This window comes from Chaetura pelagica, unplaced genomic scaffold (assembly GCF_000747805.2).
Source record: "Chaetura pelagica isolate M959 unplaced genomic scaffold, ChaPel_1.0 scaffold308, whole genome shotgun sequence".
NCBI classification, from domain to species: Eukaryota; Metazoa; Chordata; class Aves; order Apodiformes; family Apodidae; genus Chaetura; species Chaetura pelagica.
The window spans coordinates 222223-248066 of NW_009954442.1; the positions used below are offsets into that span (position 1 = coordinate 222223).

The 25844-nt window shown below is 35.0% G+C and overlaps 1 protein-coding gene across 1 annotated transcript in view; it reads left to right on the forward strand.

The window, feature by feature from the left end:
• CHDC2 (calponin homology domain containing 2) overlaps nt 1-1011 on the forward strand; it is an 82747-nt gene extending 81736 nt beyond the window's left edge. The window contains exon 18 of the mRNA XM_010004487.1: nt 1002-1011. Within this exon, the coding sequence (XP_010002789.1) occupies nt 1002-1011 (10 nt within the window). The remainder of the gene's footprint in view (nt 1-1001) is intronic.
• The last annotated feature ends 24833 nt before the right edge of the window (nt 1012-25844 follow it).

The following is a 25844-nucleotide window of genomic DNA, read 5'->3' on the forward strand; positions in this document are numbered from 1 at the left end:
AGATGGTGCCACAGTGACATTCTCTCTGAAATCTGAAGTCAAACATATTGAGCCTGCTGTAAGTTTATGTGTGTATGATTAATGCTGTTACAAAAAGATTGTTCAGCTGTATGGCGTATCAAATGAAAGCCAACTGAGGTAAGAATTAAAATTTGAGTTACCATCAGCATTAGCATTAGAACTTTCAGGTTTCCTCTATGTACATGCAGTGAAAAGCCTAGAAGAATATCTGGGATTTCTAGGGACATAAGTTGCACTTATATTGTAAATAAATTTTAAAATGTTGCACTGATAGCTCTGAAAATAAATCTGGAGCCCTTTCATCATGTGAATGCTTTAGAAATTCCATTGCAGAGGTGGTGATATGTCCCTTCAGCCTAGTCATTTCAGTTGTCAGATGTAGATGGACAGCAAAATTTTGTCGCATGTTGCTGGGTTTATTTGTGCTTTTTAACCTTAGGCAGTCTATAGAATTAAGATATATCCCAGAAATAGAGTAGACATGGGCATGTGTTCCATCATTTATTATCAAACATTCATTGAGCAGATCTGGATAGATCCTCTTCTGAACTTAGGTGGTTTTTATGCAGGGTTTTTTGTTTATTTGGTTTTTTTTACATTTTTTTAAAATTTATTTTTACATCCCTCTCTTTATACCATAGCAGTAGACACTGATGTTAGAAGCTTGTGGCAAGAATAAAAAATACAGCCCACATAAAAATATAAAGGAAAAGAGAGAGCTTGATTCTTGCCCCTCTGCTATCATTTGGACAAATATTTAAAATGCAGTGAAGTTTAATGCATTTTCAAAAAGAAAAAGGCTTTAACTGTTCTTTGCTGTCAACAAAGCCTAGCATATAAATTATGTTAATTTTGAGTCACCAGTGCTCAAACACATGGTTCTAGTCTTCTGTGTAATATTTCCCTGTTTGCTTATTTATTATACATTAAGATAGTTTTGCAACTTTTTCATATTTATATTCCTTTTTGTTCTCTTTTAGGATATATTAAAATGCAAATCCCCATGTTATGAGCTGAAGAAAGTAATACTAAATGTTACAAATCCCTTCAGAAGAGGTGGCATATTCAGGTAGACAATGCTGTAAAGACAAATCTTTAATATTATACCATTTTATCAACTCTTTTCTGTAATTTTCTTCTTTTCCTTGAAAAGGTAAAACCTTGAGGTTAAATCACAGGGATTTATGTTACCAAAATTGTTACAACATATCATAATGAATAAAGAAGATAAATAAGCCTTAATTGAAATCCATCTCAGTGTAAGCAATAAAGCTAGAGCTTTAATCAAATGGAGTTCATGAACCTTACTTGTATTTTTGTGTTTGGCTGAGATCCAGCAGAATTCCAAAGAGAAATGAACCTTGTTAATTAATAGTCAGTTATTTTTTCCCCAATCTGCTTTTCCTGCTGTTTAAATTATTAAGCATGCAAAAGAAAAAAGCATGTATTAGCCTCAGGGCTCACATCACTGTCAGTTAATCTAACTTTTCATTTCTATTCATCACAGACGTAACAACCTCAGAGTTATAAATGTTGCTTTCCTTAATACAAAAGAAATAGAATCCTGTGCTCCTTTAAAATCTATGTGTGTGATCTGACACTATATTTTTGTCTTTAGTCTTTAGAGCTAAGCATTAGTAAATGTAATTCATGTATTTACAATAATAATTTTCCATTTAAAAAAAATATTTTACTGGTGCGTTTAATACACATGTTGCACAGTCTGCAAGCTAAATTTTTTTCATTCACAGAATAACTTTGGTATAGACACTTATAATAGGATTGTTTTCTCTGCTCCAGCAAAGTGTGCTCTGGCATAAGCCTCCTGTGTGGGAATCATATGAGTTTATTGTGCTTCTGTCTTTATTTAAAGTTCTTGAAGTGGTCAGTGAGGTTGCCTGTGATCAGTTCTATGATGTAGATAATACTGGAGAACAAATAGGAGGAACTTCAGATATGTGCGTGCCTGCAAGACTACAATGTTATTGGTATCACTGAGACATGGTGGGATGACTCCTATGACTGGAGTGTTGGGATGGTTGGATATAAGCTCTTCAGGAAGGACAGGCAGGGCAAAAGAAGAGAGGGTGTTGCCCTCTACTTCAGTGATCAGCTGAAGGCTGTGGAGCTCCACTTGAGGATGGAGGAGGAGTCGACTGAAACCTTACAGATCAGGGTTAAAGGGAAGACAGGGGCAGGAGGTGTCATAGTGAGGGTCTGCTACAGGGCACCAGATCAGGATGGCTGAGTGAGTGAAGCCCTCTGCAGGCAGATGGGAGCAGCCATGCTCTCACAGGCCCTGGTCCTCATGGGGGAATTTCAACTACCCCTGTTTCTGCTGGAGGGACAGCACAGCAAAGCACCAGCAATCCAGGAAGTTCCTGGAGTGCACTGATGACAATTGCTTTCTCCAAGTGGCAGAGGAACCAACAAGAAAAGGTGCTATGCTGGACCTTGTTCTCACCAACAGAGACGGATTGGTTGATGATGTAAGACTTAATGGGAGACTAGGCTGTAGAGATTATGACACAGTCTAATTTAGGGTGCTTATGACAGCAAGGAAAGACTTCAAGAGACCAGATTTTGGTCTCTTCAAGGAACTGCTTTGTAGGGTGTCGTGGGACAAAACCCTGGAGGGAAGGGTAGCCCAGGAAAGCTGCTCCATATTCAAGGATTACTTCCTCAGGAGCTATGTGTCCCAACAAAGAGGAAGGCTAGCAGGAGGGCCATGAAGCTTGTATGGATGACCAAGGAGCTTCTGAACACAGTTAAACGTAAAAACAAGTTATACAGAGAGTGGAAGCAGGATAAGACATCCTGGGGGGAGTACAGACAAGTTGTCAGACAAGCAAAGGATTGGGTAAGGAAGACGAAAGTACAGAGAGAGCTGGACCTGGCCAGAGATGTTAGGAACAATAGGAAAAGTTTCTACAGGTATGTCAGCAATAAGAAGAAGATGAGGAAAACTGTGGGCCCACTGCAGAAGAAAACTGGAGACCTAACCATGCAGGATATAGAAAAGGCTGAGGTACTCAATTACTACTTTGCCTCAGTCTTCAAAGGCAAAAGTTCTGGTCACACCATCCAAGTTAGAGAATGTGAAGGCATGGGCAGTGAAAAGGAAGATCTCCCCACTGTAGCAGAAGAGCAAGTTTGTGACCATCTGAAGGATCTGAAGGTGCAAATGTCTATGGGACCTGATGGGATTCATCCATGGCTCCTGAAGGAACTAGCTGATAAAGTTGCAAAGCCTCTGTTCATCATATTGGGCAAGTCTTGGCAGTCTGGAGAAATCCTCACTGACTGGAAAAGGGAAAACATAACTCCCATTTTCATGAAGGGAAAAAGGAAGACCCAGGGAACTACAGATCAGTCAGTCTCACCTCTGTGCCTTGCATGTTCACAGAGCAGATCCTCCTGAAGGCATGTGGAAAACAAAGGGGTGATTGGTGACAGCCGAGACAGCTTTGCCAAGGGCAAATCCTGCCTGACTAGTTTGGTGGCCTTCTACAATGGGATCATAGCTTTGGTGGACAAAGGAAGACCAACCAGGACTTGGGGGTGATGGTGCATGAATAGCTCAACATGAGCCCGCAATGAGGGCTTGCAGCCAACCGTGTCCTGGGCTGCAGCCAAAGAAGAGTGGCCAGCTGGGCAAGGGAGGTGATTCTTCCCCTTTACTTGGCTCTCATGAGACCCCACTGGGAATACTGTGTCCAATTCTGGAGCCTCCAGCATAAAAAGGACATGGAGCTCATGGAGGAAAGTCCAGAGGATGGTCACGAAGATGATTCGAGGACTGCAGCACCTCTGCTATGAAGACAAGCTGAGACAGTTGGGGCTGTTCACCCTGGAGAAGAGGAGGCTCAAGGGGGACTTCATAGCAACCTTCCAGTACCTGAAAGGGTCCTACAGGAAAGCTGGGGAGGGACTTTTTTCAAGGGCTTGTAGTGAGACGACAAGAGATAGTGGATCAAAACTGGAAGAGGGGAGATTTAGATTAGACACTAGGAGGAAAACTTTTAGTGTGAGGTTGGTGATACACTGAAACAGGTTGTCCAGGGAAATTATGGAAGCCCCGTCCCGGCAAGTGTTCAAGGCCAGGTTGGATGAGCAACCTGGTCTAGTGTGGGATGTCCCTGCCCATGGCAGGGGAGGATGGAACAAAATGATCTTTAAAGTCTCTATCAACTATTTTATTATGTGATTCTATGATAACTCTCTTGGAAAGAACAGATAAATATGACTAAGAAGTTTAGGTGTATGCATAACATTCAAAACCTGCTTGACAGTTACTTGAAGTAATTATAAATTTGGGCACATTTGAACCAGTAGTCTAAAATAGAAGACTCTTTGTATAGTGTTTCTAGGGTTTTGAACCATTAGGGAGTGCACTGCTTAGTTGCAAATAACACTCGGAAATGCACTTGAGATACCAAGGAGGTGGCTCTTTGACAGAACACTGGACGGGAAAATCTTAAAACTGGGTATACAATGTAGTATGATTTCAGAACAGGATAAATTAAAAATAGGAGTGCTTCTTTGACCTTGTGTCAAACACAAAGCAAATATCAGATAGTTCCAAAAGGTGTAAATTCTGCGCACTAAACTAGGCTTTTCCTAGGATTTGGCTATTTTTTAGATTTTGCCCATTCTATCAACTAAATTGTGTTTTGAGGTTTTTACAGTTCCTAGCTTTAAAAGCTTATATATATATGTATATCTTGAAGATTATGGAATGTTTGTACTTCAATAAGAAAAATTACTTGAGTATTAAAAAAATACTCTGTTACTCTTCTTTGTGAAGTACTGTGGCATTCTATCTCCCAAGAAAGGTATTTCTATAATATAAGATGCTATAGTAAACAATGGTAATTATATCTTTTGTTTTTAAAAAATGGCAGATTAAACACTTGAGCAGAGAATCAAGTAATGCTGATGTAAATAGTCATAACTATATTTAAAAGTGTGAAATGTAATTCACAGCTAGATCTAAGCTAGTTGACACTGGCTTTTGTAGTTTCACTACGTACTGTTTCTTCTGTTTTTACTGTCTCTGCAGAAAAAAAGCAGAAGTCTGGTTTAAAATTAATGAATTACGTGTGCTGGTGCCATGTGAGAGAAGATCTGCAGGCATAACAAAAACTAATTCTTGACGAATCACTAGGAGTAGGTCAATGGATTATCCAGTCCATAGAATGAAAATAATGTGTGCACAACATAATTCTCATAAAAAGAAAGATCAGAATTTTTTAGGCAAAAATGAAGTGAATCAGTTGTTTGCCATTGGACAGGAAAATCAGTTTCGTCTGTCTTAATAGATTCATTATTTAAAAAAGCAAAATAAAATTAACAGCTTTTTTTTTTCTTCAAATTTAAATGGATCAGTTATTCAATCATTTAATTTAGTACAGAGAGTATAAGTTAAATTTTAGAAAATGGTTTAAAATTTAAAAAAATATTTAAAATGTGTCTTAATATTGAAATGGACATTATTTTTCTGATTTTAATTTTTTCTTTTTGGAACATTTTTGAAAAGAAAACTGAAAATTGATCTACATGTAATGAGGTGGCTGTAGACCATCCCTATGTTTACAAATCAATCTATGGTATTGATGAGGTAGTAGTTTATGATATTTCCAAATAACTGTTGAATAAGTGTCTTAGGATTTTCCATACTTACATGAGCTTTAAAAATCACTTGGCTTAAATTGTGCAAAATGTTTTCAGTTATTAAATACAGAAAAATGAATTAATAATTGAACATTTAAAAAAAAAATTCCAAAATTTTAAAGTAGTTTTGAAACATCCCAAATTGAAAATAATATGCTTCTTTACCAAGCCTTCATTTAAAAGGTAAAATAAACTTGAGTTTATTCTTCATTTTACAAGTTAAATATGTGGTGGTCATGTGTGTTTGCCTTACTCCAGGGTCATTTTGCTGGAATCCACAAGTTACTTAGTGCAGCCAGAGCAAGTATATCAAGCCAGGCAAGTAAAGCAAGAGCAAACGTTCAGGTAAGTTCCAAATGGCAATTGCTATTTATAATATTGTATAATATTAGAGAGATTGTAGAATTATGTAACATCTTCCATCTTAAAAACACTTTGTAGATAACTTACTCAAAACAGTGGAGAAAAGGTAAATATGGTGTAAAAGATAAAAATGTGTGTAATGTGCCATTTGGCAAAAGTGTTAGAGAAATTAAGATTGAAAGGCCAATGAAGTATTGATGCAACTGTGGTGATTCAGATAATTGAAATGCTGAAAATTAGTACCAGGAAAGAGCAAAGTGTAACCAATCAGGTTTATTTTCCTGGAGGTGGGATCTAGTTTTGAAAATAAGCCATCAGCAGCCCCCTCACAATAGATGTAAAAAATACTTCAGCCCAGAAATACTGTCAATGAAGAATATTATAGGTACCAGAACAGTGTTTCATAGACATTTTAGATGAATGCATTCAGTGCCATTCTGCCCTTTGTATTCTGTGGGCTGCTTTGATTGTCAGTGTCATGAGTGCTTTCTGCATTTACAGCTAAGCTGTACTCATGAGATGTTCTACGATAGGTTAACCTCCAGTGATTAATGATTGATAGTTTTGAAATGTGCAACCAACATCAGCACAGTGAGTTTTGTACAAAAGCTGCAGATATATTTAGCAAGGCCTGTATCCAAGAGGAGACAGCCATACCTATTACATGTAATGTTACTCTGGTAAGCTCTCCAAACTCTTCAGCCTTCTAAACAAACATTGGTCTGCTTTGATTGCACCTTACTTCCGTTCATATTTTTTGTCAAAAAGACATTAGGACTTTTCTGAATATAACTCAAAATATGGTATAAGAAAAAAAGAGAATAAATAAACTAGGAAACTGGATGACTTTTATTAAAAATTTTCTTAGGACAAAACAGTGATTTTCTAAAACTACTGTCCAAGGCCTCTTACAAAGAGAGAAAAAATACTAGAGCCACTCTGGTAATTCCATCGATGTCTACAGATTTCACTAGTATATTGTCCTTGGAGGTATCAGAAACTGTTTAAGTAGAAAAGGATTTTTCATCATCCTGCATGTTTCAGTTAACGTAAAAGCTAGCAGTAGCCCATATCTAATGCAGGGTGTCATTCAGTGCTTGCAGGCAAGACCTCTTTGTCCATGGGGATCTGAATGATATTCAGTGAGAAGAATGGAGTTTTTCTTTCATCCGGTTGCCATAGTTATTCTTTTAAGTATACTGTGATACATGTGCCTGAACTTTCTCAAGTTATGCACTTCTCTGTGCTTTTACAAGCCCTTGACACTTCTGTTATTATCCTTGGCCTACATCTGTGTGCCAGCATGGTCTACCCCTGTGGGAGAAGGAGAACCAACTGGAGAGGTCCATGCCACATGACCCAAGAATTCTAATATAAAACTAACCATAAGTAGTTTTCAACCATGGCAGTATTTTGACTGATGTCGATTAAAAAAAAAAAAGTATTGGATGACAGTAAAAGTTCAAGGTCACATTTAGTAGCTAACTTTTCCTTCATAGATTTCCTTCTGTAAAACTAGGAAGTAGTAAAGATATACTAATCTAGTAGCCTATTCTAAGAAAATGACTAAGCAGTTTACATTATGTATGACAGTGTTCATGAGTCATAAGGATGGCTCATGATTGCATAGATTGATTTGCAAAAAAAGCTGTGAATATGGATAACTATTTTTACATCAAGAAAAACTCATTCTAAGCAAAAAAAAAAAGGAATAATTAATTAATTTCAAGTCAAACTTTGCAGAATATTATATATAGCTTCTTAATGTGAATTTATTTACTTTTTTTTTTAACTAGAGGTAATACCAAGATTTAAAATATTTTTAATTTTCTCAGTTTTATTCTTATATTTATGTTAGACAAAATTCTTGCACTTGGTTACTGATAGGATAAAGAAAAAATTAAGATCCAAAAGGCTCCATCATTTCCCTGTGTAATATAGGTTATGAGACACAACATTAATACCTGTTGTTTCAGAAAATATTACTTAGAAAGATACCATCAGAAGCCATTATATTTCTGATTAAAATTTAATATTTTAAAAATTGATCTATATTTATGTAAGCCATGGCACATCTTTTGAGCAGCTCCTATTTTCATTTCTATCCTAGTCTTTGTTCTGAGATCACAAACTATCCTACAAAGTGTGGAAACTGGCAAATAGCTTAGATTTGAGTTCTGAGTTAAAATGTTTCAGTATTTTCAGTGCATTGGTGAGCAGTTCCTTCTATCCTTTCTAATGAAACATTTGCTTGTTTCTGTCTTCTAAGGTTCATTGATTAGGTTGCTGCTACGTGGACTTAAGATTTCCCCATGGTGCCTGGCACTTTTTAGTTTTGTTTTTACCTCAGTAATATACAAAAATGGGATGAGACTAAAAGAATAATCTAGAAATTTTGCTCCAAATACAGAAAGTGCAGGAATGTTCCTTTTCCAAGAATTTGCTGGATGGAAAACAAAGTTGTTGGCTAGTTTGGACCCTGTACTGAACAGTAAATATAGAGTATTTCAGCATGTCACTATGACAACATGATAACATATGTGGACTGTATGTATTGACTGCATGGATGATTTTATTTTTGACCTTGTGTTTTTTTGCCATGCCTGATAATATGGCAAACACAGTCTCTTTGTGATGCTGTGTAGGAAGAGGTGACTTTCAACTCAAGAGGTCATAGCTACTAAATTGTTTCTTACTGGTGCACAGGTATGTAAGTAATTTGTAGTACAATTTTGAACCATTTAGACTAAACCAAGCTAAACCAGGGCAAGAATTTAATTGGAATGTATTCTGTCTCAACCAGGTTTTTGCATCAAGCAATTGAGAGGTGCCCTCCCAAATCATCCCTCACCTGTAACTTACACTTGCAGAGCTGTTTGTTCATTTAATGCACAGTAAAATAACCTTGCTGGGAAGGGGCTAGTTGTATTGGCAAAAAACTCTGAACAAATGAGAGGCGGTTTATGAGGTTGTTTGGTCACCATTCCCTCCTTTAAACTGAATCACTTCAAATACCTGAATTATCAGACTGACATACCTGATCCTCAGTGGGAAATAATGTGCCTAGTCTCACAAGTAGACTTCTGATCCTTTGTCTTTGTGTCTATACAGCACAAGCATAAGTTTCATGGACAAGAACCATTTCCACTTAATCAGGTTGCTCAAAACCCCATCCGGCCTGACCTTGAACACTTCAAATGATAGGGCATCCACAAGCTCTCCGGATAACCTGTTACAGTGTCTTACCACCCTCATTGTAAAGAACTTGCATACCTCACATACAATTTTTCTTTCTGAAAAATGGCCTTTAAATTTAAATTAAACTCCAGGGTAACATATTCTGAGAATTTTTTAAGTCCATTTATTTAATATTGTGATTTTTTTTCTTAGCCTAGCAAGTATAACTATTTATTTTAAGAGAGACCCAGTGGTTATCAAATGCTGTTTGGAATAATTGTTCACCATAAGCTGGTTTGTCAAATTTTACTACTAGAGGAAAATAAATTTTATGTGTGGATAATATTAAATCTGAGTCTAGAGCTAAAACTCTACTTGCAGTATTTTTTTGAGATACATTACAGTATAGTTTTCAGCATCTATGAGCTCTGTGCTTGTTCTAAATTAAACAACACTCTCCTGTCATAAATGTAACTGCACAGTCTTAACTCCTGTCAACACTAGTAGAAATTATTTAAGAAAAATGATAGAAAAAACTAGAAAGTAATATCTAGGAAATATGACAGCAGGAAGCACAGTTTGCTTTGGGGGAATTGAGAATAAGCAAAGATTTTGTTAGAAGTTGTTTTTTCAAGTATATCTGTTCTTTTCAAATACACTTTGGGTTTCTTGTATTTCTCCAGCCCTAAGCAAGAAAACAAAAAACGAGCTTTGCTAGCTTTATTTGGCATTTGTTGAACTGGTTTTGGGAAATTTTAATTGCACCCCTTCAGCCAAATTAGACACGCATTCATGCTTAAGTATAAAGATGTATTGAGCAGAGACCTACTTCCGTAAGTGGATCTACAAGGAGTCCTCAAAGATGCAACACGAGCTGATTCCTTCTGTACACTTACACCAACACCAATCCTGTGAGCATCAGGTATATTCATTCTGCAGCACCAGATCTGTTTACCAAAAATGGCTTCTGAGCAGTTACATTCCATGATCCATTGCTACAAGATGATGCTGAGTCATGTCTTATCTCTTCAGGAATTGAAACTTCATCACCTTAAAGGGAGTTGTTCTGTCTTTGGCATTCCTCAAAATATTACTTAGAAAGATACCATCAGAAGCCATTATATTTCTGATTAAAATTTAATATTTTAAAAATTGATCTATATTTATGTAAGCCATGGTACATCTTTTGAGCAGCTCCTATTTTAATTTCTATCCTAGTCTTTGTTCTGAGATCACAAACTATCCTACAAATGTGGAAACTGGCAAATATCTTAGATTTGAGTTCTGAGTTAAAATGTTTCAGTATTTTCAGTGCATTGGTGAGCAGTTCCTTCTATCCTTTCTTTCTCTAATAAAACATTTGCTTGTTTCTGTCTTCTAAGATTCATTGATGAGGTTGCTGCTATGTGGACTTAAGATTTCCCCATGGTGCCTGGCACTTTTTAGTTTTCTTTTTACCTCAGTAATATACAAAAAGGGGATGAGACTAAAAGAATAATCTAGAAATTTTGCTCCAAATACAGAAAGTGCAGGAATGTTCCTTTTCCAAGAATTTGCTGGATGGAAAACAAAGTTGTTGGCTAGTTTGGACCCTGTACTGAACAGTAAATATAGAGTATTTCAGCATGTCACTTTGACAACATGATAACATATATGGACTATATGTGTTGACTGCATGGATGATTTTATTTTTGACCTTGTGTTTTTTTGCCATGCCTGATAATATGGCAAACACAGTCTCTTTGTGATGCTGTGTAGGAAGAGGTGACTTTCAACTCAAGAGGTCATAGCTACTAAATTGTTTCTTACTGGTGCACAGGTATGTAAGTAATTTGTAGTACAATTTTGAACCATTTAGACTAAACCAAGCTAAACCAGGGCAAGAATTTAATTGGAATGTATTCTGTCTCAACCAGGTTTTTGCATCAAGCAATTGAGAGGTGCCCTCCCAAATCATCCCTCACCTGTAACTTACACTTGCAGAGCTGTTTGTTCATTTAATGCACAGTAAAATAACCTTGCTGGGAAGGGGCTGGTTGTATTGGCAAAAAACCCTGAACAAATGAGAGGCGGTTTATGAGGTTGCTTGGTCACCATTCCCTCCTTTAAAATGAATCACTTCAAATACCTGAATTATCAGACTGACATACCTGATCCTCAGTGGGAAGTAATGTGCCTAGTCTCACAAGTAGACTGCTGATCCTTTGTCTGTGTCTATACAGCACATGCATAAGTTTCATCGTAACTGCACAGTCTTAACTCCTGTCAACACTAGTAGAAATTATTTAAGAAAAATGATAGAAAAAACTAGAAAGTAATATCTAGGAAATATGACAGCAGGAAGCACAGTTTGCTTTGGGGGAATTGAGAATAAGCAAAGATTTTGTTAGAAGTTGTTTTTTCAAGTATATCTGTTCTTTTCAAATACACTTGAAAAGCAATATTGTCATGAACAGAGTTAAGGTGTTTAGGTTAAGGTTCATCCCCTTCACTACTTTCTCAGACAAATCGTTGATTTCCTTTGCTTTGCATTAACTGCACTCTTAGTGCATATGGGTAATTTCTGGAGTCTTAGTGCAAAAGGTGTACAGAAGGTCATGATTTCTCAGCCCCTCTTTTCAGGGCTAGAATCTGATGGAAATGAACCTTGCATGGAAACTCAATTAACTGAAAGAAGATCATTATTTTTAGTAGAAATTGCTTGAAAAGCTCTTCTGATGAGATTTGGTGGTTCCTAGCAAGATAACAAAATATATATTAACATGGGAGTTTTACATCCCTCATTGCGTGGTATAAATTCCCAATACTTTATTCAAAGACCCAAGAGTAAAATTCGCCTTTGTACAGAAAATTATGGAAAATTGTGTCTCAGTCTATATTTATTCTGTGATAGAAATGGTGTAAAGCATGTCACAAAAGTAAATTTCAAATGTTTTTTTTGGTATATTTCTTGTGAAGAAAAAAAAAAAGAAAAAGAAAAAATCTAGGTAATATTTTAGAAAAAAAACCCCTATTTTGGTTAATTAATCTACACTCCAGTATTAAAAAGCTGAAGATTCTAAAAATGACAAATGTAAGATGCCAAATTCAGTCTGTTTTGGAAATCAGCAGTGTAAGTAAGGTAAATTATTTGTACCAAGTAGAGATATTGGCAACATCAGCCACCTATTGATAGCCATGAAATATGTGAATGTTCCACTGTATATGTTGGTATTGTTCTTAAATACTTGTACTCTGTTTCCTCTAAGAAAAACCATGGCTGAAATGTTTTAAATAATTTTTGTACTATTGATTTGTTGCAGTTCAGGAATCCCTAGTATAGAGAATTGTGGGGCTTCCAATGGGGTCTTTTCATTATGTTTTAAATCTGGATCTTGCACTTACTGGACTGATTTTGGGTCACTCTTAACATTTATTTGTTAGTGTAAAATTCATTTTTTGATTTAGCTTTGCTGATTTCATTTGTGAAAAATAGGGATAACTTATCTTACATAGCAAAAGAAGTAGGTTTCCCTCTTGAATTTCTTAAATGTACTGCCATCTTGGGGCTTGGTTAAGTTCATTAAAGTTGTATAAATTCATCCTGTTTTTATAATAAGATTTATTGAAATCTGGTTTTTACTATTACAATGTGGCTGTCCAATTAAAAAAATCTAAATAAACAAATACATAAGAACTTGCATATTATTTTTAACCCTGAATTTACAAAATTAGATTTTTATTTTTAAAAAAATAGGGAATACATGCAGGTATCTTTGAATTTGTTATATATTTATAATGCATTATAAATTAATAGATTTTTCTGCTCCTTGTGAGTTATAAATAATCATGAGTAGCCTGGAAAGGATGCCAAATCAGTCCTCTTTATGGTTCAGTGTAGATATCATCATTTGAAATCACCCTTCATAGTGAGATTATTTACATCATCATTTGAAATCACCCTTCATAGTGAGATTATTTACATCATCATTTGAAATTACCCTTCATAGTGAGATTATTTAAGTACCTTAGAGACTTTACTAAAATGCATATGACCTGAAGTGAAATAGTGTGTCTTGAAAAACAGAATTACTTATTTCAAATTTATGTATAGAGTAATAATGCTTTCTAAATTACGCAGAGAATTTTTTTACTGTTGAGGTGTAGTACTACAAAACCCCAAACATTACCATTTTACATTCCAAATAGAAATTATGATACATCTTTTAAAGCTAATAATATGTCAGACTACATAGGAGTTATTCAAATGGTTGACTTGCAGATTATAAAATTTATTGTTCATAATTGTTGGTGTTCTATGCAGTAAAGTATCCACATTTAAGAACATATATAAAAATAAGATTAAGAAAAATATATATACATGTTCTGTTGAATTTACCATCTAAGAACTGTTAAATACAGGACTTTTTAAGGCAATGAGCCTCTCATTTCCTTTACTGTTGAACAGGCAGACTTCCAAGTGATGGCCTTGTTGTGCTATTCCAGACAAGATCCACAGTTTAATTTTTCTTTACAATAAAATAAAAATTAGTAAGTGGCCAAAGAGGAATAATTTATTACAATCACAATATGTTACATTTAAAATAATATTTCCCACAGGTAAAATTTTCAAATTAATATGGTGAAATATATTAGTATTTCGCTGAGGCCAGAAATTTGCAGTTGCACTGAACAATTAGTAAAAACAATAGAAACAAAACTAGTAACGTTTTAATTAGAAAAACAGAAATGGGATAACATTTCAACAGTGTCTTTATTTCGGGAAATAAAAGGAATTAAGACCTGAACCTTCTTTAGGATTTGGTAGTGTCACTGCTGCATAAATGCAGACTTCTGCTGAAATCATTGCAGCTCTGCTCAGGATTTGGGTTTCTTGTATTTCTCCAGCCTTAAGCAAGAAAACAAAAAATGGGCTTTGCTAGCTTTATTTGGCATTTGTTGAACTGGTTTTGGGAAATTTTAATTGCACCCCTTCAGCCAAATTAGACACGCATTCATGCTTAAGTATAAAGATGTATTGAGCAGAGACCTACTTCCGTAAGTGGATCTACAAGGAGTCCTCAAAGATGCAACACGAGCTGATTCCTTCTGTACACTTACACCAACACCAATCCTGTGAGCATCAGGTATATTCATTCTGCAGCACCAGATCTGTTTACCAAAAATGGCTTCTGAGCAGTTACATTCCATGATCCATTGCTACAAGATGATGCTGAGTCATGTCTTATCTCTTCAGGAATTGAAACTTCATCACCTTAAAGGGAGTTGTTCTGTCTTTGGCATTCCTTGCTGCAACTTGACGTGATTTCCTCATGTCCTATTACTTGTAACTTCATTGAACAGCCCATTCCTGCTTCCAGCTGGTTGGGCCTTCTTGCTCTCAATGCTAGATTGTTCCTTGGTCCTGAGTTATCATTGCTGCACAGTTAAAATTTGAATTCCCCCTTCACTGTACAGAGGTCCTTTCCAGATGGTATTGGAAAGTGAGCTTCAATTTTAAGTAGAGTTTAAACCATGAATTCAGACCCTGAAATAAGGACTAGTGGTATATCCAAGGTTAAACCATAGACTAGAATCTTAGTTTACCAGTTAGTTCTCATCTTTTTGTATATAACCAGCTAGTATGTTTTCTAGTTAAGCTAATGTAAAATGTTTACCGAAAAGTGTGCACCATACATACACACGAAACTGTAGTGTTCTGTAACATAAAAGTATATAGCCAGGCAGTACCTTTATTGTTGTTGTTTTTTTTTTAATAAACTTTAAGTGTCTTATTTTTATTGTTTCAAGATGTTAATATTGTGTTAAGGTACTTTGACCCCTAGGTAGGTAGAAAAAAGTGAATAGATTCAGTTAGCTCTCAGAATGGTACCAGAATAAGGTAACTGAGTTAAACATGAATAAAGCAGAATGCTTGTCTTGTCTTTAAAAAGAGGAGACTGTTAAGCTAGAAAGAAGGTAGAGAGAGCTAGAAAAAGGAACTGGAGCTTGAAAAAAATGTTCACGTAAAAGGACATCTAGTCTCTGGAATGTGTTCTGATAAGGGGCAAAAGGACTGTTACTTTTGCAAATCAGTTCCTGTAAGAAGCAGCAGCCTGTCCAGAAGGTTTATGAATTTAAGTCCTAGAGTGAGCACAATGTATCTGAACCAAATTTGATTTGCAGATATTAGATGTCTTTCTATAGAGTAATTTTTGGGAAAAAATTGAACGGACTGAATGGAAGACAGCTGAGAGTATCAGAGGAATGCAAGGCTTTGCCACTTCATGATGTACCAGGGAATGATTCTTTGCCTATCCCCATAGGATAGATAAAAAGTAGAATCAGGACTGAAGTCCCCCAAAAGGGCAGGAGTACTTTGACTGGGACAATAATAATTGTATTTTTTTAACAGGGACTTTTGCTTGAATTACTATTGCAGAGATATTATAATGATTAATTGAAGGAAGCATGTCCTGTGTGTGCTGTAAATTTGACTTCTAACTGAAGTGGAAGATGTGGTATTAAACAGTATTAGGTAGATGGTTGGAAAATGAGATTTCTTTCTTTTTTGAAAACATTTGCTTTTCCAGTATTTAAATACTAATAGGGGCATAAAACTATCTATTCGTAACAGAAATGTCCAGCTTTAGAGTATTAATGTAATATTTTTTTCTCTTAGTTCTGAAAATAACATAATAAATATTAAAAATGGTGTGCAGCCTGAAGATCCAAATGAAGAGAACAACTTAAATTGCTGTAAGTACCTCTACACAATTCCTCTTGTGTCATTACTGTAGAAATTAGACTATCTACATAAGCAAGATTTTGACATCTAAAGTACATGCATTAGATATTTATAGGAGAGTTTGTCTTCTGATTAATTTAAGTTAGTGAAATTATTTCTAAGGTTTCACTGTAGTCTTAGTGATTTTACCATTAAAAAAAAAAAAAAAAAGTTTTTTCTTTTTTTAAGAGCCTGTTGGCTGGCTTCATGGAAGTCTGATTTGGAGCCTTTGCAGTGTACCTAATTTATTTTTGAAAATACCCATCAAGAGGGATTGTGCATTTCTTGCTCTTATTTACAGACTTTTCTGAGACTGTTGAAAACCCACTTGAGAAAAATTTGTTGGATGGCCTTACAACATTAATTTTGTTACGTTTCCATGATATCGTATGGAAAGCAGATTTATTATCTGAATGATATAGCCCTTAGAGATTATTGAATATCTCACACTGTATTCTGAGATGTGATTAACAAGCAGCTAATGCACAGTTCATAAAAATAAAAAGTACATACCTTAAATAATGACGTAGGGTACAACTATTGTACCAATAGGAAATAAATTACAGAGGAGTTTATGGCTTAAATCAGATTGAAGAAACAGAGACATTTTTTGTGGCATTTCAGGTCTTTGGAAACAATACAAAGTTTTCCTTTCTTGTAGAAATGCAGACCTGAAAAAGCATGTAATATTAAGGGTCGAGAGTCCAAAGTGGAGAGAAATAGGCATGAGGAGTAGCCATAATAAAAAAGATGAAAACTAAAATAATCCTGGACTGTTGATTAAATGTTCTTCAGTGATTGTTTTAATTTCATGGAATTCAGAAAGAAAGTGAGGAAGGAGGGCTCTCATAAGGCTAATTCAGTCTGCTCTACAGTTTGACATACTTAGAATGAGGAACACTTGAACAGGACACAAGTTTCGGAGTTAGTGCTTTATATAGTAAAAAAACACTTGCTCTTAGGGCTGCCTTACCCTATTTGATGGAAGGGTAAAACTGGGATTTCAGTCCTGTTGCAGGTTTTTGTTTGCTTCCTGTTTGGTCATTTTTTACATAAGCATTAGAAACATAAAATTTGTATAAAATGTAACTGTTGGTTAAAGCCATGAATTGGTATGTGTATTGTTTGGAAAACCATTTGGAGTCTGGACAGAAAAGGTGGGTGGTGGCTATGCCTTTGTTCAGCTTGGCTCTTGGTGGTTTTGAGAGGTGAAACAATTCAATTTAGTTGGCCAGAGTTTGGCATAGGTTTCTTTCATGATCTTCACTCATTCTTGTTGCCTTCATTTTCACTTCTGCTGGACTTCCTAGAAAGCTAGCCAGCCCAGCTTGAATGAAAGACCTGTCCCAAAGTAATCTGCATTTTAAAAATAGGCTTAGCAGTTGAAAAACACACAGTGAGAAAGCAGTCAGATTCTGACAGATTCAACCCTAAGATTCTTGGTGTATTATGAAGAAAGGACTTTGTAATCATAATGCTTTTGTGAAAGCAACACAAAGAAAGCAAGAGAATCATATAAAGTTTTTGTCCATTCTGGAGGATTTCAGACTATAATATAACATAGTTACTACCACCGGTTAAACCCCTAATCTGATTTTAGAGTGATTTTCATGTCATGGTATAGTCAGTTAAGAATCAGGATATGTTTTCCAGTTATGTGTGACTTGAGTAAATGAATATACAAATTGGTTATGTACATGCTTTAAGGTAATGTTTTTGCATGTATATGCATTTGTAAAGGTGTGATCTATTTGCAAACTTTTGGAAATTAAAATATCTTCTCTTTCAGATTTTTTTGGGGTTAACATACAATATTCCTGTAACTCTTGGAGGAAAATGTTGCTTAAGAAATCATTAGAGATTTACATAAAATTACAGGCTTTAGCTAAGAAATTTAAACCAAAGTTTACCATTCTTTTATCTCTACATGAAATGCTGCAAGTTAGTTTTCACTGTAAATTCATTACAAATAAGCATTATACTGTAAGGAATGTTATTACTTTGTTGTTTTTTTCTTGGCTACTCAGCTTCCAAAAAATATGGAATTTAGATATATTTTTTTGGTATGGGAGCAAGAATAATGCTTTTGGATGAGACAGAGGAAGGCAAAGGGTTAAGTCTTTACTGTACTGTACTTCTGTCTGTATTTATCACTGTATGTAGGCTATGCTGTCAAAGTAGAAAAAATAATTTGACTCGCTCTGTCCCTTTTTAAATTTTTCTGCCAAATTTAATTTAGTCCTTGTCACTAATGTAGGTAAAACTTACGAGCAGATTGTATGTGAATACTGACTCCATTACCTTTCAGTTTCTCTCTACTCATATAACCTGGATTTTGCCATATATACTTAATTGAAATAGATTTCATCAAATAACCAAGACCTGTGTTTGACCAGCTATCAGAGGTTAAGAGTTGCACTCCAGTTTCTTTAATATCCCTATAGTCCTTTATCTAAGTCTTATTTTCATGTTTTTAAATAGTCTTATTTTCATGGTTTTAGTCCATCTTTCTATCTCTTTAACCTCCCTGGTGTATTTTGTCTCTAGCTGTCAATGTTTTTCAACACCCTGTTGTTTTTCTAATCTTACGTTCTGCTTCTTGCTTTCATAGTACTACCTCAGTGTTTTACATTCCCTCTCTGCAATTACGTACATCTGTCATTCTGCCATGTTCTCATGACTTTTAACAATACATCAAAACCTAAATTGTTTCTTTTTCTTCTGCATGTTCTCAGCTTTCATGTTTTTCATTACTATAGAACAATGGCCTCCTGCTATTTTTTAGTGTTTGTATGTTTGGTGGGTTTTTTCATTGTCTAACTAAGACTTTGGTTATGCCACATGGCCAACGTACTTTTAGAGGAAAGTAAGACTAATGCAATGACGCCCAAGCCTGTCTGTCTGACCCTGCCCAATATTTGAAGCCATTTTTTGAGAAAACAAGCCATGTGGTACAGTTCACTTGAGTTTTTTGAAAATTAGCAGAGAGATAGAAAAGGGATAGTCTGTTGAAGCCTACAGTGAGACAGTGAGCTCATGCCTTGCTGATACCAGGGAATTGCCCTCGAAGAGGCTGTTTAAATGTCCCCATGTCAAACAATGTGGATTGTGGAACCACTGTGGATGGTTCAATGAAAAAACAATCCAGTGCTCAGCTTAATTCAAAATAAAAAGCTAATAGGAAATAGGCATAAAAATGTGAAACCTCAGTATACCTTTCTAAGGAGCTATGTTATACACCTCTTGAATATCATGTGCAGTTCTAGACACCCCAGCAAACACTGTAATAGGGGTAGAGAAAAAAAGAGAGAGAAACAAGGATCATAAGAAGGATCCTTTCTTATAATTATTCCTAACCAAATGAAGTAGTTTTTCATACAAAATGTTCCACTTAGATAACTCAGCTATCATAGGACACTTTGGATGCTAAAAATGTTAATTAGTTCAAAAGAAATTAGACAAACTCATGAAGGTAAGGTCCATCAGTTTAATTCAGTGAAATATCCAGATGCAGTCTCTAGACAAGGAAGACACTAACCTACTTGTTTCTGGGAGCAGATCTGAGAAGGATCTTCTTTTACTTTCTATGATTTTATACTCTTTCTTTAAACCTCTACTATTGGAATTCTCACTGTATGTTTCTTTATTAGAAGCAGAATTATATACCCTGCCTGAGAATAAGATGCTCATGCTACATTAGGTGTAGAGCCTGGAAAGTCAATAATTTAATAAAGAGAAGGGAAATGGAGACATATTAATAGCAGGAGAGCAAATCTAAAAGATGTGGTCAGCTATGGAGCAGTTATACTTTAGATGGCAAGGTAAAAAAACATTTCTGACAGCCCCAGTGTTGCCTCCAGCAGTGATGTAGAAACACCTTAATTTAGACAACTAGCTACCAGCTACTATTCTTAACAAATAACTAGTTTGGGCCTGTAGCAATAGGACAAGGAGTCATGGTTTGAAACTAAAAAAGCATAGATTTAGACTAGGTATAAGGAAGACATTTTTTACAATGAGAGTGATGAAACACTGGAACAGGTTGCCCAGAGAGGTGATAGATGCCTCATCCCTGGAAACATTCAAGGTCAGGTTGGACAGGGCTCTGGGCAACCTGATCTAATTGAAGGTGTTCCTGCTTATTGCAGAGGGGTTAGACTAGATGATGCTTAAAGGTCTTTTCCCACCCAAACTATTCTATGGTTCTATGATCTTACAGTAGTAGGAAGCATTAATGCCTCAGAGAAACTTTTCTAAGGTTTGAAATGACAGCATGATTTTATAACATTTATCCAGGATTTATTTCAGAGGCAATGACAGCACGATTTTATAACATTTATCCAGGATTTATTTCAATTTTTTTTTTTAATTGAAATCTATATTCTTCAAATTTTTATTGTAGATCTTTTCAGAGAAAAAATTATATATTGCTTAACATAATTGGGTTACTTTTCCTCTGTGTCTTTGTTTCTGGGAGCTAATTTAAATGTGGACCCATGATTTCGATTATAGTAATTTATGAAGTTGTAATTTCACAGTGTCAGTCCAGACTTCCACAGCTATATAAATTAAACCATTCATTAAGAGGGCACTTTACTATCTGTTGTTTTCAGTTACTGACTTGTGAGGTGAACTGCAAATTCCTAGTAGCTATACATTCTTTTGAAATGTCACTTAGCAATCGAATTAGATAAAAAGCTAATGGTATTTGAACAATGTTTTTGTTAAAATAAAATCCCTACAAAATGTTGATGCTGTCCTGTTTACAGCTCATGGACAATGGAAATATAAAGCGTTAAAACTGGGGATATTAGCTAAACTCTCAAAATACCCAGTCTGTTTCAAACCATCTGGAGAAACCTCAGCAGAAAAAAAAATAGGATTTGCATTATATGGAGATAAAAAAGAAAGAATTCTTCAAAGCAAAGAGAGAAATGGGGAAGTTTGTTCCTACATATAAGCATATTGATGTCAGCAATGACAAGAAAAGTAATTCACAGCAGAAGGGCATCCTAGCTACCGGTACCTTAATGAAATCACTTGTATATACTGTGAGCTTGTTAAACTGTGCTTATGGAGTCAAAACACTGTCAAACAGGAATAATTCCTGTTTAAACTAGTTCACAGGAGTGACTATGTTTTTTTGTGTGTGTGAAGCCAATTTTTCTGCAGGTTTCTTTAATCCTTCCCAAAGAAGATTTGCCTGAACTCTTGAATTGATGAAGGGGAGAAATGGCTATCAGAGTTGAATTACTTTCTTTCTGCTGTGTCAGAAACATAATTATAATATCTTCAGCCTTAACATACATATCTGATGAAAATATTAATAAAGATTTTTAAAAAGCAGACATATTATTGACTAATACTAAAGTAATTGTATTGGTTAGCAGATGGACTGAATTATATAAATAATTTCCTTCATACCTGGAATGAAGAATAAAATACAAAATGTGCATTTTTAAGCAAAATTTTACAGCATGTGGCTTATGAAAATAAATAGATGACCTTCTGTACAAATTATATCCACTGTAGCAGCAGGATTTTATCCTTTACCTTGCAATAACTATAAGCTAACATTGTCCAAAAAAAGTTTGTTGTCAACAAAAAGAAGTTGTCAAAGCATTAGTAATATATTTACCAAATCTCATGCTGACTCCAGGTAGATCTAAAGGTACCTAATTTAGGTATCTTTTAGTCTGGGTATTTCTGAGAATGGCTTTTATAAGTTGGAGTACTTTTACTGAGTTTAAACAAACCCACAAAATTTTCTTTAATTTGCACCTTATTTTTTGTTTCATTTATGATTAAAATGGTTATTTTTCTGCTGATTAATGTTATACTTTCCTCTATGACAAATTTCTGTCTTTCTTTGTTCTAGGTCTTCCTTATGTTAACTTTGAAGCTTCTGTCAATTTTCTGTTATTTCTGATGAAATAATTAAGATTTGTTCACTTTACTTAAAGAAGTTGTACATGATGCTAACCTGCCTTGACTTCTGCTCTTTTTTGCTTTCTAGAGAAATGTGACTGGCTCAAACTGACTAAACTTTTTTTTTTTCTTTAATTCTTAACAGTGAAGAGCAATGAAGTAAGCTTGTGTATATGTTTAAAGTATATGTGGCTATAGGACATAATAAAAAATCCCAATGTTGTATTTTTGGGCCAGGATATCCTAATTCAGATAAATTCCATGAGGAGTATTAAAGGATTCAATACAGTGAAATTTCTTGACTTCTTAAATTTAATATTCTCAATTAATGGTACTTTATTATCACAGTAAGGTTTGAAATGAAAATGTTATTTAAACATAGTTTAAAATAATGGGTCTCCTGAAAATGTAAAGTATTTCACAAGTAAGATCTTAAGTATTAATAAGATATATTGTATTTTGGTTTTAATGTTTTGACTTCTCAATTGTGTGGATGTATATGCTCTTGTGTTTCAGATTGGAGAATTTGTATACCTGATGGAGGGAACAGGTGATATACCTTGGCCTACAGGATTGCTTCCAATGGATAGTCCAAATGTTTTGTATGTTAGCAGTACATTAGAAGGTAAAGTGAATGGAAGGAAGAAGAGTAAAATAGAGCCAATCATTCTCCTTTGCAAATATTCTTTGTTTCCTGTGCATTCTTATTAAAATTAATTAAATAGATACAGTAAAAGCTGTAATTTATAGTGAAGTGTAAGGAAGATATGACAGTATAATGATCAGATACTTTCAGCGTTGTCCAGTCCATTCTCTGCAGAGCAGCAGCTGGTTGTTAGCTATCTTATCCGACTTTCTTGTCTTGTTTTCAACATAGTCTACAGAAATATTTTTTAATAAATTCTCATTTTGCTTGTTCAGAGTATAGGTTTTATCCAGATGAACCAGGTCACCTTTGTAATTTTTGTAGTTTTTAAAACACAAACTATGTATGCAATGTTGTGATTTGACAGGTTCTCCAATACTTTTGTCTTCAAACAGCCAGTAATGAGCTGTTGTGAGTCCTGTTTCAGAGACAGTGGAGCCATTGCTTGATTTAATTGCTGGTGACTTCTTTAAAGGTCATGCAACATCATCTAGAGGGGTAAAAGAGTGGTGATGTTGTCTAGGGAGCAGAGACATGTTTAAACTTTTGTTACTGTCAAAACCGGTAACACTTAAGTCTAGGATTTTTATTAACTATCAAAAGCAACTTTTGGTTTGGATTTCATGCTCTTCATTTTTATTTCCCCATTATGATTTTTTTAAAGAAGTATTACTGATGTAAATAGCATGTACTAGAATAATAGCGTGTAGCTAAAAATAAAAGGTACTTTGTATTTTGGCTTTTCTTTGAAGACTAGGGTTTTTCAATACTCCATGAAGCTACACTAGGTGCTTACAAATGTTAATGTGGGGGTTTTTTTGTTTGTTTGTTTGCTTTTCTGTTGTTGTTGTTTTGTTTTGTTATTGTGTTTTTGTTTTTTTTTAATTTAACAGGTCCAAGAGCAGCAGAGCCAGTTTTATATTTGACATGTGATCTTGGTCAGAGTCTTGAGGAAAATCTGAGAGTTCCATTGATCAACGAGTCAAGAGAGAAGGCTCTGGCCATTGCTGCACAACAGCAGATGTCAGCTGTTGAGTATAAAAGAAGAAAGCTCACGGGGACTCTGCAGAGCAGTAGTGTTCGAGTTGCAACTATATTGTTAGGGCTGTCCAAAGTAGAGGTGAGAAACACACTAATCAGTTACTGCAATGATTTTCTTCTTGATTTGTAGGATTGGAGTTTCAGAAACTAGTGTGTAGTTTCATGTTTTTTTCACACATTCTATAATCTGACAGTTATTTATCCCAGTTCTCCTCAGACACTGCAATAATTTAGATGTTTATTCTAAAGTTTCTTCCTCATGCCATGCTATCAAGAAGTCCTTCCTTTAAGAAATCTTGGCTGCAGTTAAAAAGAACACTAACATTTTACTTCAGTTAACTTCTGAAAAATATTCATTGATTAAAAAAAGCTTTCGTACTCTATGCAATAGTTATCTGCATTAATATCCTTCCTTATGCAGATTTTTTAAGATACTAGAATTTTCAAACAGAAGTTTTTGTTCTTCTTGTTAAAGAATAGACTTTGAGAATAAATAAAGGAGCAGAAAACACTTTTTCTTTTCTTGCCATCAGTACAAAATAGTTTTGAAAACCCACAAATCTTCCTTGTGTAGCTGTAGCTCCTTACTTTTACATCGTTCTAACCTAGAGATGCTTTCCTAGGAGTTCAACATCTAGAAACAATAAATTCTCCCAACATAGTCCATTAAACATTTAATTAGTACTTGTAAATACATTTATAATAATATTGCCAAGTAAGCAAGCTTCTTTTTAATGCAAAGTTCAAATTTAACCTTCTGTGGATGATAGCCACACTCTAGATTTTAATTTCCCTGTGAAGCTGATGTTACCTGGCCTCAGGCAGATTGCTGGGTAGCTGTGTTATTCCAGTTTTCCAGTTAGACTGTTCCCTGAGTGTGATTCTCTGTGCTATATGATTCCCAGTACTGACAGTTTTCTCTAGTGTCTTGATGGTGCTAAATTTGTGCCTTTTGTTTAAAGATAAATTTAAAAAACAATATAAAAGAAATTAAATAAGGAAAAGAGGAAAGAGTAGATTTAATCTGCTGTATGTTTGTAGTGGGACAAGAATTGTAACCATGTAATCTAGACTAAAAATTTCCTTTTTGGATTAAGATAATGCACTGCCGTGGTAACTTTTTAAAAACTTTTCACAATTGAAGTCCCCTAATATTGCATGTTCTGAAGCTGTAGATGTAATCAAGACAAAACATAATAGGAACACTTGTACCTCAACGTATGTTAAGATCTAGGATGAGTTTCAGAATTACTTCTGTTGAAGAAGAGTGAAGGGCAATTAAATTACTTATAAAATGCATAATGATGAATGCTAATACTGAACAAAATATGTGAGAAATGAAACTAATATGTAAAAAGAAATATTTTGCTCCATGTACAGAAAGTCTTGTAATTGCTTATGAGAAATAGAAGGGGGAAGCTCTGCTATATCCTGATGTAGAAAAGACTTGACACATAAGAAATATCTCAATATGGTAATCCACTGTGCAGATTAATTTCTGAAAAGTGTTCCTAATAAATTTTGTCATACATTGTTATTTACTGCTGTATAAAAGTGGCAGTATAGAAATTCTGGTGGTATTAACTGAAGAAAAAAATGTGGAGGGGGGCTGATGTCTTGGCAGTAAATTTGGAGCTGAAGTATGTTTTTAGGTCCATTGTCTAAATGGCCTCACCACCATCACAAAAAAGATCCCATCCACAGGTGCTGTGGTTTGATGACTTATTTAGGCTCATCAAATCCTTTGGAACATATGTGGTAGGTTATAGATAAATGTAAAATCTCTGGAATTCCATTGCTCACTTTTATTTCCATTTCACCTTTCCACTCACTTGCTGAAGGTATAATTCTGTTATATAACTGATGGAATTGGAAGGAAAATGCCCTTCTAATTTTTTGCCTGTAAAATGAAAGAATAACTACATTCTTTCAATTCTTAATAAGCTGTACATTTTACTCATATTTACTTAAGTAACATAGAAAAGAGTAATAAAGGTAGGCTATATTTTGGAGTCAAACTGGATATGCATAATCACTAACTCATGCTTTATGTTTTTTACTCAACCCATCTATACAGAATCATAAAATCACAGAGTGGCTTGGGTTGGAAGGGACCTTAAAGATTATCTAGTCTCAATCCCCCTGCATGGGCAGGGACACCTCCCACTAGACCAGGTTGCCCAAAGCCTGTGCATGGTTGAAAGACCTAGCTATTTTGTACTGTATTTT